The 16,346-nt window shown below is 38.1% G+C and overlaps 1 protein-coding gene across 1 annotated transcript in view; it reads left to right on the plus strand.

The window, feature by feature from the left end:
- Window positions 1–16,346, plus strand: part of BAZ1A (bromodomain adjacent to zinc finger domain 1A) — a 63,457-nt gene that overhangs the window by 6,739 nt on the left and 40,372 nt on the right. Inside the window, exons 3-4 of the mRNA XM_048307065.1 lie at window positions 1,163–1,441; window positions 11,684–11,827. Coding sequence (XP_048163022.1) covers window positions 1,163–1,441; window positions 11,684–11,827 — 423 coding nt within the window. The remainder of the gene's footprint in view (window positions 1–1,162; window positions 1,442–11,683; window positions 11,828–16,346) is intronic.

A 16,346-nucleotide genomic window follows, 5' to 3' on the forward strand; every position in this document is an offset into this window, starting at 1 on the left:
CTCTTAACCTCATTACTAGAAATTATTTGAACAGGTCTATCCTTTTAAAAATGGGAACACTCTGGTTTAGTTTTGGAATTTTTTTTAAAAGGAATTAAATGAAACTTCAGTGCAGGTATCTCATGTGGCATGCAGTTGTCTGAAAGTTCTGTGTGCTTTGAAATAGCTATGTTGGACTGATACAAGACAGAACAAACCTTAGTTTGTCATGTATGTTCAGTAGTTATCAATACTAATCCATTAATATTTCTAAAGGCAAATAAAAGCATTGTCTGAACTGGGGCATATTGAAAGATTGCTTTGCTGTCTGATCACTGATCCATAGTATATGATATGTTTAAACATGGCTTTGTGAATAGCTACATCATCTACTTCATCTAGAAAATGTTTTAATAAACTGCTGTTCTTCTCATACCTGTCATAAATGGACAGATTTTGACTAATGAAAGCTCTTCATTCTTGATTCCAGTATATAGCTAGTAAGCAAGCAGTGACAATGCAATTTTAGCCTTAATAGGAAATGTGTGGAAGGAGGAGAATCAATATTTACTAATGGAACAAGGGAGGAAAAGAATCTGTAGGAAAAAATGTTTCAGTGCTTTCTTGTAAGAGGTATGCAAACAGTGAAGGAATAAAAACTATTTAGAGAACTACTTGACATTGATTTTTTACCTCTCTCATCTTTTCATTTGTGAGTTAAGGCACTCAAAATCTGGAACTTACTCAAGTTGCAACATGTTTCTGTGATCTTAAGTTATTTCGTGTTTGTACAGTTTTAGGTGCTCGGCTTGCAAATATTTGTGGAAATGGGGAAGATGTGAGTGTGATATGACACCTATTAAACTCAGTATGATTATTATTATGCAAAAGGCTTCTTATATATGAATATTTGTTTGAAGCATTTCTAGGTCTTGATTCTCTTACTGTAGTCTGTAACGAGAGGAGACTTGGTTGTACGATAGCAATTTCCCATGCCATGGCTGAAAAATGGCAAATAACCCTTGGTTATCTACAAACTGTAGAGGAGTAGAGCTGCTTTTGCATTTCAGGCTTGTAAAAGATATTTGCAATTTCCTGCTATATTAACTGTGAGCAAGTTGAAAATGTTAGTCAGAACTCAACTGTTTTCTTTCTTTCTTCTCCTTCTGGTCTTTCTTTTCAGTGATTTTTTTGAACGCACCATTCTGTGCAACAGTCTTGTGTGGAGCTGTGCTGTCACAGGTAAACCAGGACTCACGTATCAGGAAGCACTGGAATCAGAGAAGAAAGCCAGACATAATCTTCAGAGTTTTCCAGAGGCACTCATCATTCCAGTTCTCTACCTGGCCACCCTTACCCATCGCACCCGACTTCATGAGATCTGTGATGAAATCTTTGCTTATGTCAAGGATCGCTATTTTGTTGATGAAACAGTGGAAGTACTTAGAAATAATGGTGCAAGGTAAGTATGTATAAAAATAAATACTTCTTTTTGTTTGATGTTGGTTGGGTTTGTGTGTGCATTTTTGAACCCAAAACCCAGGGTAATAAATTCCATCAAACAATTACATCCAGGTGAGGTGTGATGTTAAGCTGGTGATACTATTGCTGCACTTCCCTACGTTAATTAAGAGCAGGATTGTGTGGCTGTGCTTGATACCATTCCTTAGCTTTGACGCAGCTGTGGAGATACGGCAGTGCTCTCAGGTCTTGACACTGCATGTTTTTGGGTTATGTGGTGGATTTGCAAAGGAATGTCGGTTTTTTGATGTGAGAAAGGTGGGTTGTTCTGTAGAACGAGATTTAATGAGAAGTTAGGGGAAGCTATGTCAAAAAAACATACAAAAGTTTTGATGAATCATTCAGAATAAATGGCCAAACTACTGAAAGCTTAAAATAATGGGTAAATGTTGGATTTTTACTTTTTAGGTAGTGCAAAAATTGTGATTGCATTATCAGCAAAGTTGGGAATTTATTGTAAGATGTTTATAAATAGTTGATTATCTGGAATTTTGGTTGATAGGGGTTTCTTCCCACTCAGAGCTAGTGTTATGCTTGCTGTTATACTGGTGTATTTATTGCAAAGTTCTTTATTGTTATCTTAGACTGTTTAAAACCTAGGAAGAATTTTGAGCTTCAGATGCTTTCTTTCTCATATCTTTGGTACATAATGCTCTATAGTATAAATAAGCTTGAGTCTTTCTTTAAAACAGCTTCTGGGAGAGGTCTAGAAAAGGTCCATGTTTTGTCTAAATGAGTTTACAGTTTCACTTAATTGAAGTTTAAGATGTGAAAAAACATGCTCAGTTTGGAAATACCTCCAGAATGGGTGCTAAAGCCTTTGTGGGCTCAGCTGCTGCTGCTGTGGTTTTTGTTGTTTGTAGGGTCATTTTATTTTGCTTTTTTTCAGGAAGAAGGTGACAGCTTACACTTCAGAGTAGAAGGGACTCCTGTGGGTAGCCTGATACACAGTGCACAGTCTGGTGTTTGTTGGGTGATAGGAATGGGCTGGTTCAAAATGGTCATTGGAGAACAGTTGTTCTGTGTGAATTTTTGTAGTGGCTGATCCAGGTATTATTTATGGCAAATTTTGTACTACACCAGGAAGAAAAATCTTGATGCACTGCAGGAGATAAGTTGTAAGGAGATTGGTATGTGTATGTACATAAGGTCAGTGCTTAATAGAAAAGCTTTCCATCTCTTCACTGCTCTGTTCTTTTCAGCCAGTAAAGTCCCAGTCTGTAAAGCCAGGACAAGAGCAACTTCAGTAGAGTTACTGCCTTCTGTGTGGAAAACCTATATCCAAAGTGTCTTTCTCTCTTTCTCATCTTTATACTTGTCAGATGACTAGACTGAGGTTACCACTGGTATTACAGTCATTTTGCTTAGAGAATAAGGTGTTTGTTTCATTTGTTCGTTTTATTTAGAAACGAGTATTACGAACTGTCAGTATAGTTCAGGTGTTCTTTTTCATTTGCTCAATGAAATGCCTTAGTATCTTCAGAGGTAGAAAACAGTTAGTTTCCAAAATAATAGCAAAAAAAAAAAAAGATTGTACTTCTAAAAGTTTTTTCCCTCAAGAATGACTCTTTCTATTACTTTTCTAAAATATTTGTGTGTGTGCATTGTAGCTTTCCAAAGATGTTTCCAAAGGTAAAGTTGTGATATCTCTTTAAGAGAGTGCTGCAGCTTTTTTAACGTCTTTAATTCAACCTTCTTGGTTACTCAAAGCTGTGTAGAGATAAACACAAAATTGTTAGATATGTATATTCTACTTTGATCAGTATATGAATAGGATATAAGCTAAATTTATTAAGCCTCTGAGATGGGCTGGATACCATTCAAAAGATGAAAGTTTCAAATAAAATTTATTTCCATCAAAAATTAGCCTGCTAGAGATTGTATGTTTTAAACTACATAACTATAAATTGGTGTAAAATCAAGAATAAAAAACTTGCCTCAGCTGATTATATGCCATTGATATTCTAGACAAAGGTATAGCAGGGAGCTAGTTCAGACCTTTAATGCTAAATCCAGGAAACACTGCAAATAGCGTGGTAATGCGGAGGGACTTTTATGCCTATAGGTACATAACTAAAGAATACAAAGTGGGAGGAGGTGAGGCATTGTTATTTGTCTGCCAATTAACAGTTGACTTTGACCTGTATCTTGAAGTACTACACTGGGGATTAAGTGTACCAACTCATGTTACTTGTGCATAATATGGCTTTTCACCGGAGCTCTTTGTGCGCATTTGTCATGTACAGCTACGTTTTTGTGATATTTTCTAGCAAAAACTATCACAGTCCATCTATGTTCTAATAGCGTCCTATGAGGCTAGTAGAATTTGGAAGATCATGAAAACCCAGTTGTTTTGTGGTGGTGTAAATTCTTCCCCTGCTTTTATGTATGTTTTTTGCATGTGTAATGTCAGCAGGATCATTTGGTTTTCTGAGCTCTGTACATCATTTAATGCCAAGCCTACTGTATAATGCATGTGTAACCAAGGGTTGCTCAAACAATTAAAATATTGATATTTTATAACTCCTAACTTTGCATGTGTAATATGCTTGTAAGATAGATTGCAGCTTTCTAGATCTTGAACAAAGTAAGCAGTAGGGAGCCCAAACACTAGAATAGGATTAGCATTTTGGCTTTATGCAAATGTGTTTATCTTGAGCATATGAAGTTGTTTATGATACTGCAAGGAATGACAGGTGATCTGCAAAGAGAGGACAAGTGCTTCGTTCAGACGTTTAGAGTCTAGGTAGATACTGGGTTTTTTGGTTGTATGAAACCTGTGTGTTCTGGTTGTTGCAGTGTCTAATGTCCCGTTGCTTTTTCTGGTGTTATGTCTCTTCTGGTTTCTAGCCTTTTGCTGTGCTGCTCAGTTTTGAATTTGGCCACTTCTGCCTTGTTACTGAGGTCTGGCAGGAGGAACTCAGGAGAGTTTGGGATACACTGTCCTCTTAGTTTGGTATGTCTGGTGTCTCCAACAGCCCTTGTCAACCAGAAACAAAGTGTAGAGAAAGGACTGGGGGGGGGGGGGGGGGCTATCACGTGGCTTGTTCAAGTGGTCTCTAAAAATTATGGGTGCATTTTGGTAATCTGTTAGAAGCAACGAGATAATTCTGCTTGCTTTTTAATCCTTTCAAGTGATGTTTTGATTGAAAACGGCCATCTTTCTTGGTTTGTATGTGTCCTGACTTTTCTGGCCAAACTGGGGCTGACTTTTCTCCAAAGTGGAAGCTGTGCTATGCTTTAAAACACACGGTGCTCAGATTTCCAGTTAAAGAAACATAGGAATTGTGTAACAACATTTTCCTAGTACTGCCTTCACAAAAGACAAAATTATTATTTGAAACATTGGTCAGAAACATTAAATAATACAAAGAGAAAGCTTAATCTAAAATTAAGTTTGAGTTGCTAAAGAATTGCAACCAGTTGACACTGTAAATATTATCATTCAGAATGTCAAATTGCAGTTTATAGAAAGTAGTTTATTGAAAAAGGCATGGAAGTTATTTGAGATTTTGTTGGGCGGGGATTAGAGCAATATTTCATGTTAGCCATGGTCAATTAAGATGTAAAATAAGCAGCTAATGTTTTAGCTCACACTTTATTGAAGGAGAGGAAAAATGTTGATCACATTACTGGAATTGCTTCCTGTATTTGACGTTCAGAACTAGAAGTTCAAGACCCATTACATACTTGCTGGTATTTTGATTTTCCACAAGGAATGGCATCTCTTGCAGTAACCTGTCCATTTGTTGAAGTCTTAGTACTGTGTTTTATTACTGGTACTTGAAACTTGAGAAATTGACTTTCATCATCTTGATGTCTGAAGGCAGTTACCTGAAAGCTGGAACTATGTGGTATGGAAGGCCTAGCTGAAATAATAATCTCAGCTAATGCCTCAGACACACACAAAAAAAGCCCCCCTTCAACAGCCTAACTTGCTCAGCAGTAGGACCTGTTCTTTTCTGCCTGAAGACAGCAGCATGCTTTTTGGGTTTTAAAGCTATTTTAATTTGTTGGAGGAAAAACTACATTTAAAGCATGTGTAAGCAACCAGTTGTGATTTATTGTCAGTGTTCTGAGTCTGGGTGCTATCACAAAAAAATATTTGTCTTTATTAGGATATACAAGTGAGCCGTTTGATAATTAGTTAATTAAATGACAAGCTTTTTGTCTGACTTGAGCAGGGAGGAGATTTGAGGCTTTAGGTTGGACAACTCTACCTCCACTCTTAAAAATAGCTTATGTGGTGATATCTTCCTCATGTAGAGGTTGGGGCACTACCAATTCTTGTCCATCAGTTAGTATGGCACTTAATTAAAAGGTCAACCACTTACAGACTAAAATAGGGTCCTTAAAGGTCAGTGTATAAGAAGGAAGAAAATCATACAGAATGTGGCAGATATAAAAAAGGAATATCTTTTTTTCATTGAATTTGACCACTAGATGACACCACTGCAAAAGAATACTTGCCTAATGTCTGTGAGCAAGCAACACCAGAATGCTTTTAAAAATGAATCTACTTGCAGAAGTAGTAGATGATGTTCTGTTAGGAAGATTGCTGGATCTGATCATATGTTTGATACAGGTTAATATCCTTTCTCTGCTTTGAGTGATCTGATGTTGACAATTGTAAGGCTTCAGGAAACAGGTAATCACAGATGGAACTTTTTTTAACTCATCAGTTGTTTGACTGGTGTCCCAGTGCTTTAGGAGTGCTCATAGTGGATTAACCACTGCATTAGGCCAATTAAAAGATTTGCATACTGTTTTCATCTCTGTAAGTCTTAACTGGGGCACAGGAAGCATGTTGCTGGTCATGACTATAGCTGATAAGGAGTTAGGATGGTAAAAGATAGTCCTTGTAAGAGATAAAGTTATAGCTAATTTTCCAACTTTTTTTTATTCAAACTGGCAACTTGCTTATATCCATATCTATATCTCTGTAGTTGTCTTCTGAGTACTAGGATGAGTTGTTATAAGACCACTAGGTAGTAAGTGACAAAGTGTTTTCCATGTTTAGACTCTAATAAGTTATGGAGAATTTAAATTATAATTACTAATTGTATTGTGCTTTTTAGTGGTAAGGCTTAAATGTAAGTTCCTGTGTACAAAGGAAGTTTGCTACTTTATTTTGAAAGGTGAATTTGGAATTCCAGAAAGTATCAAAACTAGTGTAGTGTCTGAAACAGCATCTCTCATAGTACTGGAGAGCAGCTTACTGATTCATAGAGCAAATACAGTATGTGTTTTCTCAGCATAGCTGTTTAAGGATCAGTCAGCTTCTGGCTTGGAAAAATCATGTTTAAGGCATTCACTTTCCAGTGCCCTTAAATCCTTTGGGATATAAATGTAAGTGTAAATTTGTTGACTAATAAATATATTTGTATTTGACTAGTGGAAGCTATGAGATGATGATACATGGGAGAGAACCTGCAAGTCCTTTCTTAAAGGTTGTTGAACAGCTGTTAGAACAATTGGCACTGCCAGTCTGTTAGATCTCATTCTCACACTCTCTACTTTTATAACTATAAATTCAAAGGTAAAGGTTTGGGTTTGTTTTTAATCAGTACAATGTTATGAACCCAAGGCTGGGCTGTCAAAATAATGCATGTACCAGTGTACTACTGCCCTAATTCCGCTGAATTAGGAGATAGCTGATGCAGCTATTCTCTATGTACTCTTGTCCTAAGCAAAACCATATTTCTTACTAGTTTCTTTGAAACATACAATCTTAACTATAACTTGACAGACAAATGAAGATGCTAAAACTCAAAAGCAGCAGCTCATTCCGTACTTTAGGAAGCCATTATGTGCATAAAACCTGTCTCCTTGTTGCGTGCTTTTGTTTTGCGTGTGCATTAAACAGTACCAGTTCGCTTAGGAAAAGATGTCGCTTACTCCTTCAGATCTTGTGTCTCTTTTATCTCTTTAATTACTTTCAAGCGTATGAGAACTGTTAGGATGAGGATATTAATTACTGCACTTACTTGACATTTACTTCTTAAAAACTTACTAAAAGCGGAAAAACAGAACGATGCTGTAGCTTTTTGGTACTTTTTGGCAGTTGCTACTGCAGCTTCTTGTATTACTCTTCTGGGGGTTCCTGTATTCAACTAACTTTACATACTGTTAGAAAAGGTATGTCAAAATGTTAACTTTGACATTTGAAAAACTTTGCTTTCATTTGTGTGTCTTAAAAAGTGAATTTGCCTCTAACTCACTGATCATTGTGGGTTTATTTTAAAAGTTGGCCTCAAAGTGTTGCAATGTTACCCCAGTGTCCCATTTCAAACAGCCATGTGCCATCCAAGGGATGGTTTTGTCTGCTTATTGCAAAGCATACAGAGACACATTTATAACTCATCTGAGCCTTCAGGGTATCTTGGTTTTTTGACTTGAAATGGGGACATAGCAGAGTGCTAGACTGTTATTTCTGTAAGAGTGATTAATGCCAGCCAGATCAAAAGCTGCTGTGTGGAATGCTCAATTGAGGAGCTGTGAGAAGTGGTCTCTCCTCTCAGAGCCTCTAACACCAGCCTTGGCTGGATGTGAAGGCCTACTTGGCGTTTGGGAAGAACTTCTCTGGGAAACGAAAGTGCCAGTAATTGCAGGGTCGAGGTTTTTCAGTTGATATCCTGTAATGGTTTTGGCCTGTTACATAGTGGAGTGCAGAGACTGATGGAGTTGGGTTTCCTGAGAAACTGTCCTGTGCCACAGTCTGTAGTCTCTAGACCTTAGATGGCTGCTGGAGTCAGTTCTGTTCTTTTGCTTGTTCAGCTGACCAGCCCTGCTCGACATTCATGGATATCAGTGGGACTTCTCAGACTTTTTCATTTGAGAGAGAAGATATATTCAAAAAAATAATTATGTTGGTCATACCACCACTGGCTTTGTGTTGAAAACTTTTGGGCTCCTGTGTTGTTCTTTGTTGTTTTGGTTTTTTTTAAGAAAGCAAAGATAAAACCATAAGGCCAAGCATTTATTGGAGCCCTTCCCATAACATAGGAGACCTTAAAGAACTTAAGTTTCTGAGCCTAACAAAAAATAGATCTGTAAGCATGAGGCCATTCTTTCAAGAAGCTGGAGGACCCCATTGTTGAAAACAGCCTGTAGTGCAGAAATAGGTAAGCAAAACTGTTTTAAGTACAGTGTTGTCTGAGGTAGAGTTGCTGGGACTGTTGAGTGAAAGTTTCTGATGGTTCTATTCTCAATTTATTTTGAAAGCCTTTGGGATTCACTCAATGTGACTGTAATCTTTATTGTAATTTGAAGAAAATGCTTCCTGACTGATGGGGATATTTAGGGTACATATTGACATACTTCGATGCTGTCTTTTTAGATTGCGTTATCCCCAAATGTTGTTTTATGGGAAATAGTGAGTATGGTTTGACTTAAGCTGTGTAAATATCTTGGAGTATCTTTTTTTGGAAGTAGTTCAAGTAGTATGCTTCATTTAAATGTCTTGATTCAGCTTTCAGCTGTGCTGTTTTATGTGCCTTGTAAGAGTTGTAATGAGTGAACTCAGGGAATGCTGAAGATAGTTGAGAAGAGCAAACTACTTGCACTAGAAACAGTGTGTCTTTGCTGCTTAGTCTAGGGAATTGGTGCTATTAGCCATGGTTTGACTACAGGCTAAAAAAAGGCTAAAAAAATCATTAATAGATTAGTTCTTTAGTGCCAGAAGGAACGGTTGCATCACTCTCTTTAATCTCCCGTTTATCAGTAAGCACTGAATTGCATGGGATTGTGCTTTTATTGAACCAGGTAATGTGTGTTTCACTTGATTCCTTCCCCAAAGGTTTCTGGTAATGATTTGAATAGCATAGAAGATGGAGTATCACTTCCTTTCTGGGATAGCTTAATCTGTTAGTCATTCTTCCTGCTGAAAAAGAAAGGGGAAGGGGGGGGTGTGGTGTGTGGAATGCAACTGTATTGGGGATTTTGCTGCTTACTGAATCAAGCGTGTAGAATGTATAATTTCCATTCTTAGATAAGGAGATGTGATGCCCTGTAAATTACAGGGATGCTCGATGGATGAACAGGTAAAATCAATGTTGGAAAGCTCCTCGGTGGCTCGAATATTGAAGTGTTTTTGTGCAGGACGGCCCGGGGGTGTGTGCGCGGAAGCCTCTTTGTCCGTGGGCGCCCCGGGTAGCTCGGGGCGCGGTGCGGCGGTTGCGCGGTGGCTGCTGCGTGGGCCGCCCCCTCTAGTGGTGAGCGGGGTAAGAGTAGGAGCGTGTCGGGAGCTTTCGCTGCATTTCCACTAGAAATTAAAAGCGTGGTTTAATTTGAATTGGACTCACTAGGAAATATATTTTATAATCTGAAACAAAGTAGTTCTACTAAGAAGTCTTTTTTCAGCAGGTGATCTTCGTTGGATTTAAAAAAACCCAGCCTAATAATATACATTCTGCCATGCAGTCAGCTCCATATTATTTACTATGAAGGGGTGACTGTGATGTTCCAAATATTTGAAAACCAAGTTACTAATAATAGACTTTTCTTAGAGGACTCAGAGTCTGGTGCTGGGCCAGACCTTAATAAGCCTTGTGGGACTTGGATTTACTTAGGGAACAGTCACCAGGTTCTACCTCCACTGTACTTGGGTGCTCTTGGTTCATTATACAGAGTCTATATAATTTTTTACAGTTAATTAGCTTGGTCTCCACTGGCTGGGAAGACGTGTGTTCCAGCCCCAGACCAGCTTTGGAAACGAGATAGGCTGCATTGGAATGGCGGTGTGCCTGTGGCCAGCAAGTCCAAGCGGGTTCAGGCTGCCTCTGTGTGCAGGCAGCTCTGGTGTCCCCATGGATACTGTAAGCACTGGTCATATTGTTGTCTTTAGGAGTATATAAGGATGTTAACAGTTATGTTGGTTGGTTGGTTTTTTTTAAATTAAATTATTTTCATATTTTTTTAATATTTTAACAGTTCTCTTCCTGTTGGAGAGAGCAACTACAGGGTCTAACTGCATTGCTGATCGTTGATAATGCCACAAGAATACTACCTAGAGTATTTTAATGTTACCATGTTACTTTAATTCTTCGGGTTTTTCTCCCGCTACCACCGTCTTTTCTTTCCCCTTCCCCTCTTTTCCTCCCCTCTTCCCCCCCCCCTTCCCAGTGTGTACAAGTTTTGGATAGTACTGCCTGCTTGCAGAAAGACATGTTCAAGAAATATTTTGATATTCCTTCCTTTTTGCCACTGTTCAGTTCAGATAGAAGAACATTTAAAATTTGTCATGGATGTTGTGAAGTTTGTTTGTTTTTAACTTAAGTGTGACACCACACTAATTCAAGCCCAGGACTTCATGTGTTCTTCATCTTACGTATTTCAAGTGGGAGTTTTTGGTGCTCAGAGAAGAGAATTATTAGATGTTCTTTTTCCCCCTGCTTTGAGCTTTTAGTGGTAGAATGTGACAATGTCCATTGACTACAGCAGTTAATTTTCATGAATCAGACAAGGCTTTTGGATGTTAAGCTGAAGAATAGGAACCATGGCATTCTAGAAAGGGGTGAAAGTTAGTGGTTAAGAACCAGCTATAGTACAGTTACCCAGCATGAAGTGTTGATTAATTATACTTTTTGATATGTAGTTAATTCTCCCTTTTATAACTAGCATTCAGGATGGCAAAGGAATAGGCTTGTTTTGTCAATTGTGTGTATGCCAGATGGAGCCTTAATATGTGTCAGCAGATGAATGGGCCATTATTAAGATTAGATGCATAATGATCATTTCAGCCTTGTTTATTTAGGTCATCGACAGTAGTAGAAGATGATCTCGTACAAGTAAAAATACTTTGGGATCTGACAATCTTTTGCTTTTCTTAGACTGCTATGAAAATAACATAGAAGCTTTGTTGTGTAGTTTTAAAGCAACACACTAAGTTAACTTTTTAGTTTACTTAAATGAGAACTGAAAAAAAACCTCACAACCACAAGTAACTTGATTTGTTTTCTTGAGAAGTGAAGCTGATAGCTGTATAAGCAGATTAATTTCTCCATGGTACTTATGAAATTAATATTTTACCAAGTGTTGAGTGCAAGGCTCTTAGTTACTTATTTACTAGACAGTAAAGTGTTCAGTTATATATGTATTCTTAAAATAATATCTGCTACAATTTTAGACTCCTTGTACTAGTGAAAGACTTTTGATGTTAATAAATGTCTGTGTTTTATTTCAGGTTGCAGTGTAAGGTTTTGGAAGTCATAGCTCCAACCCATCACAATGGAATGGCGAATGGCCACACCGGCAGTGCTGATGGGGACACAATTGTCATCAGCGACAGTGACGACTCAGAAACGCACAATAGCTCTGCACAAAATGGGTACATGATGCTTTTACTGTATGTCATGCAGACATAGTAGAGAGAAATGAGACTAAAGCAGATGTGTCAGAGTCTGACCAAAACAAATTACTTGATCTGTATGGATTGGGAGTGTTCAGAGAGCTGAAGGTTGACAAGCTGAACATTCAGAGGTGCCAGTTATGCTAATGAACTAGAAAACTCTGCATTATGAGAAGTGGAATACCTACCAAATAATCATTGTTAATCTCTTTGCAATGACAGTGTTTTTGTTGCGAGATAGTGGAAGAGCTGTGTTTATCTCTTGGTAGTTTTCTGTGCTGCAAAACCTGTGCTGCTGTAGCAGAAAGTGCAGCCATGTTCTGCATTTCTGGAGTCTGGTGTCACTTCACTTCCATCATGGGGCTAAGAGTTGAGATTGCTTTATGACAGGAGGACACACTTTTACTGGAACTCTCTGAAAACCTTCCCAGAGACTTCATGTATTTGTCCAAAAAACCAAATACATACAAAGCTTTCTTCATTGTGCATGTGTCCATATAAATATGTCGTTGTATTTAATGAATTTGATTATGAGTTTAGGTGCAGTTGAAACTGTGTGTGTCCTGTCTTGAGGAACTTTCTATAGGCTGGAGTAGCTTAATAACATTGAATAGGAGAGCCTGTTGGCTGTAACCGTGGTATTTATTTTGGACTATCCCTTTACTGACCAGTAATTGAGCCTATCCTAGCAGTATAATGGGATGAAAGACTTCTATGCTTCATAGGCATGATGATGAAAGAGGAAGGTTTGAAGTGGGCCCTAATCTAGAATCTAGCAATGTACAGGCTTTGCATGAACTTTTACTGATTTCAAGATGTCACAGGGATGCAGAAGTTAATCTTGTTGATTGCTTCATGAGGAAGTCATGTCCTGACATGCCTAGAATAACTAGGGTGGAGCTCCTCACTCACTTCATTAAGAAAATAACATGGGATAAATAATTTTAAAATTTCTTTGCTGTCTCTTGAAGGCAGTGTCTAAGTTGTCCATGAAGATGTCCTATGTATTTGAAAAAATAAATGCATTTTCAGTATTCCAGAAAGCATGTGGCTTTTGAAAGGAGGTTATTCTTGGAATTAGGCAAGCATGCACAGAGCTGACTGTAGGATTGGTCCTGTTACAGTGCTGTCACTTCCATGCATGCAGAGCTGGTGGTAAGGCTTAAGTCTTGCACTCCCAGTCAGTCTGTCGTTCTCCCCAGCTGATGAGTTACTTGGACAGTACAGAGAAGGGAGGGAAAATATTTTCTTTCTGTTAGAAAGGGAATTCTTGTGAGAATATACAGACTTTGAAGCAGTGTTCTGTGACATATCTAACTAACATTTATGCTACAAGTTAAATTGCAAACCTCTTGTGGCTTTAAAGTGCTTACTGGAAGTTTTAAGTGAGTCTGTTTATAACAAATGTGAGGGTGTAATAACAGTTATTTTCTAGATATATTCTGGGTATATGCAGACTTGAAAAGTATTATTTGCTATGTGTAAAACCTATCTGAAAGTAAAGCATTGCTGTGAATTTTTGTATGCTGGCAGATAAGATTCTTTACACCATTGCTCATAACAGTAAGAAATCCCACTGAACTGAATGACATTGTTTTGCAGCCCTAATCTTTCAGAGACTATTATTTTGCTGTTTATGGAGAGACTTGCATGTGAAAAGTATGGATGTTAGTCACCTTGGGACCAATGTCAAGTTGATATGTGCAGGACAGTTCTGCCTCAGCCTGCACACAAATCTCCAGATTTTGAGACCCAGCCTTTGTGCAAACCTGCAGTGCTGTTAAACAATGGTACAGCAGATGCTCAGGGTGTTTGTGAGGGAGGGGGAGGGGAGCCCAGCACAGATTGATAGGCCATCTGCAAATATTTTTCCTAAAGAATCTGTAAGGCTAGAGAATCTTAACTGAAAATAGATGTCATTAGAGAGATCCCAGCCCTTCTGTGACCCTACTCCTGTCTGTATGGAGCAGAAATAGCCATGTAGTCTGTACAAGTGTTCCCGCTGACCATTTCTGTTGTGTTCTGCAGTAAAAGTTGGGATGGTACAGGGAGAAAGAGTCTGTAATGCTCTTTACTTTCCCTCCAAAAAACAGGCTGCTTTTTAAGGCCTGGGTTACAAAGCAGGAGGTAGCAATCTTGTGATTTCTTAAAACATTTATACTGTGCCCTGGGAGCCTCTGGTACCATAGGTTAGTGGTCACATAGAATAGCAGTATTCCCACCTTAAACTGCTAGACTTTTAAAGGTGAGGTTGAACTCTTGTGTTGGCTTTAGCACTCGGCAGCAGCCTGGAGGTGAGGGGCTTTTGCTGCCAAATGCATACAATTCAGCTGCAACTTAATTATTCATGTCATTCCTTTTGCCAGGGCAGTGAGTAGTGTGAATCATCAAGCATCATCAGAAATACTAGAAAAAAATATTTTTGGTTTATGAGCTGGTTTGTGGCAGTAAATTTGGATGTTCAATTTGAATTAAAGTTTAATTTTGGGAAAGTGCTAATTGTTTCTGCAAATTTTGGGTTATAAGAGAGAACAGTTTTTGGAAATAATGTCAGTGGAACCTTATCATCCAGGCCTTTTACCATCTTCAAATGAGTTTTTTAACTTTATGTGGAGAAAAAATTATGAACTGGATATGTCAAAATGTGGGCATAATTTGTCATTAAAGCTATACAAATATCTTCAGTACAGTAAAATCTTTCTTCATCTTTAATTCTTACCTTTCCTTTCTTCTCTCATTCCTCCATCACTTGAATCCAAGAATAATAATGATGGGTATTAGTCCTCTTTATATTATAAGGAAAGACAAAGTACTTGGATCAAAGACACCTTAAAATCTTCACCAAAAAGTTAAAAGTCAGGATTTTGTTACAAAATGGTGTTGTCTTGTCCCTAGAGTGTTGTTTTTAACAGTCTTCAGGTTGCTCTGTTTTGTTGCTGAAATTTTATTTAAGTTACAGGAAATATTTGAAATTCCAAATGGGCAGTTGTTATTACTGCGCAGGACAGTTTCTTGTCAGTGGCAACCTTCAAAGATGTGCAGAGGCAGCTTTGCTGGGGGGATCAGTTTACTGCCCGGTTACCTCTGTGTAAGGCAGGAGGAGACCATAAATGATTGTGTTATTTAGCTAGCATTCTTCAGGGGAGTTTTTTCCATTCCCAAATTTAGTCAAAGAGAAGAAGAAAAGCTACTGCCTCTTTCTGAAAAAGTGGGACAGCAGTCATTTTAGCACTTCAGGACAGCGCTCCGGATCCTCTCTCAGTATTTTTCTGTGCAATTTTTCTACTTCTGTTAATACAGTAAGATAGAGGTAGCTGTGGCAAGACTCAGACCAGATGGTGTAGATAGGTGTCCTGGACAATTGAGAAGGACAAGATTGAGGGAGCAGGGTTTGCTTAGCCTAGAGGAAAGGATGCTTGGGGGAGACCTTACCATTTTCTACAACCACCTGATTACGAGGGTGTGGTGAGGTGGAGGTTGGTCTCTTCTCCCAGGTAACAAGTGACAGGATGAGAGGAAATGGCCTCAAATTGTGCCAGGGGAGGTTTATATTGGATATTAGAAAAAATTTCTCCACTTAAAAATCAGACATTGGAATAGGCTGCCCAGGGAAGTCATGAAATCGCTGTCCCTGGAAGTGTTCAGAAGGTCATGTGGATGTGGCACTTGAAAATGTGGTTTAGTGATGAACAGGGTTGGTAGTTGGACTCGATCCTAGAGGCCTTTTCCAATCTTAATGATTTTATGGTTCTAAGGTCTCAGAAGTTACGGTACTGCTCCCTTAGTACCGTGCTGTCAGGATGTAGGATAGCAGTACTGTAGGAAGAAATTTATGTTCAGGTCATGTGGTCAGCATGCCAAAGTAATCGAAGGCTTGATGAGATGATTACCTGTCAGTGGTTCAGTATAACCTTATTAAAAATGCAGGATTTTGATGCAAGTACTAGCCACATTCACTTGAGTGTGGTAGAAAGTAGTGTCATATGGGTGAGTCAGTTGCAGTTTTTACCTACTAAATTACAAAATACTATGTATTTGGTTGTGTGTCAGAGCTATGCTGTGAAGATTTTTTGTAAGGGATCTCTGCTATGAAATGGGTCTAACCCTTTCTAACTCCAATGTGTTTTATATAATGCTTTACAAAATGAAATATAACCAGAACTAAGAATATTTTTATGCCAAAGCAGCTAGATAATCTATATAATTTTTAAAGCTTCTATGTGAATTGAATGACCTTTTTCTTCCTCTTCTGCAGTAAGCAAAATTTTTACTACAAATTTGGAAGAAGATACCAGGAATATATTTACTTGGGATATAACTGGAAATTGAGAAACTAAGCAGAAAAAATGTAGTGTGTTTTGAAATTATGTTTGGGCTATTATATATGATCCACTGAAGTTGAGAAAGATTTACTCAAACTAAGAAGTAAAGATTAACAATAGAGTTGAAAATTTGATTATTCTTTGGGCTCTGAATTTGACTGCAGACAGTATTGAAG

This window comes from Corvus hawaiiensis, chromosome 6 (assembly GCF_020740725.1).
Source record: "Corvus hawaiiensis isolate bCorHaw1 chromosome 6, bCorHaw1.pri.cur, whole genome shotgun sequence".
Lineage (NCBI taxonomy): Eukaryota > Metazoa > Chordata > Aves > Passeriformes > Corvidae > Corvus > Corvus hawaiiensis.